The sequence below is a fragment of the Aplysia californica genome, unplaced genomic scaffold, assembly GCF_000002075.1.
Source record: "Aplysia californica isolate F4 #8 unplaced genomic scaffold, AplCal3.0 scaffold01330, whole genome shotgun sequence".
NCBI lineage: Eukaryota > Metazoa > Mollusca > Gastropoda > Aplysiida > Aplysiidae > Aplysia > Aplysia californica.
In genome coordinates, this window is record NW_004798600.1 from 80,220 (window position 1) to 81,357 (window position 1,138).

Genomic DNA, 1,138 nt, shown 5'->3' on the forward strand with positions numbered 1-1,138 from the left:
CCCCAAACAAAAAACAACAACAACAAGATTGGTGAAAATTCAAAAACCTTTGGAAAATTGAAAGTTTTTTCACTTGGATTATTTTGACGAGAGCCTGATTCTACCACGCTGCCTCACATAATATGATTAAATTGTGGCACACCTCTCCATGAGCACACATATCATATAGACTCCCAGACTACCTGCGTCTGTGGTGTACTACAATACAGTTACTGTCATCGACGACGCCGTAGCACACAGAAGACAGGAGTTCGATAACCGAGTGGTCAACTTAAAAAACAAAACAACAACAACAACCCCCCCCCCTAAAAAAAGGAGAAAAAAAACAACAACAACAAACAAACCCAAATCAAATCTTGTAGTCTATCACCGTCTGTCTGCTGGGAGGCTGCATCCCACTCCGCCTTCACTGACTCTATCGTTGTAACCCACCTCTTAAATTTACCTAAATATGTCGATAGAAGCGCAGTACATTAGCTACAACGCATCAACAAAAATGTTATGATGAATGCTACTTGTCAAGATTCTTTAGTCTAGGGCCAAATCGATTCGTATCATTCGATTAAACCATTCGTCAAAAATGTGGATTTTGTGAAAACCAATAATCTTACTGATTACTGAAATACGTTTTTCACCTTTAGTTTCAAGCACCGACCCAGCACGAACTCTCCTTTCCAGGTATTTCTGACTGTCTCCTTCACCCTCGATTCTGATTGCTGTGATGTGTGACCTGCTGAAAAATCTAGAGGGCATGGTCTTGGCGACTTCTTCGATGGTCTGGAAGCATGTAGAACGACTGAAGTCTGAGGGGACTATCTCGAACCAACCTGGGCACAATAATTACATGTTTCGTTCAGCAAAGTAATTAAAAAGCATAACAGAAGACATTTTGAACATAGATCGAGTGAGTAAAACAGTAAACAGAAGCAACAGTGGGATTGTAACGAAATATATCCGTGGGCCCATTGGACAGCTATTAACCTCTAGAACGATTGGTCTCATATATGTGTAAACAGAAATGAGAAATGCTGATCACTTTCTTGGCACACACACATACACACACACACACACACACACACACACACACACACACACACACACACACACACACACACACACACATACATACATACACACA

General features: G+C 40.9%; 1 protein-coding gene across 2 annotated transcripts in view; it reads right to left on the reverse strand.

The window, feature by feature from the left end:
• LOC101855311 overlaps nucleotides 1-1,138 on the reverse strand; it is a 14,439-nt gene that overhangs the window by 8,346 nt on the left and 4,955 nt on the right. For both annotated transcript variants that reach the window (XM_005112597.3, XM_005112598.3), the window contains exon 3: nucleotides 636-827. In XM_005112597.3, coding sequence (XP_005112654.1) covers nucleotides 636-827 — 192 coding nt within the window. The remainder of the gene's footprint in view (nucleotides 1-635; nucleotides 828-1,138) is intronic.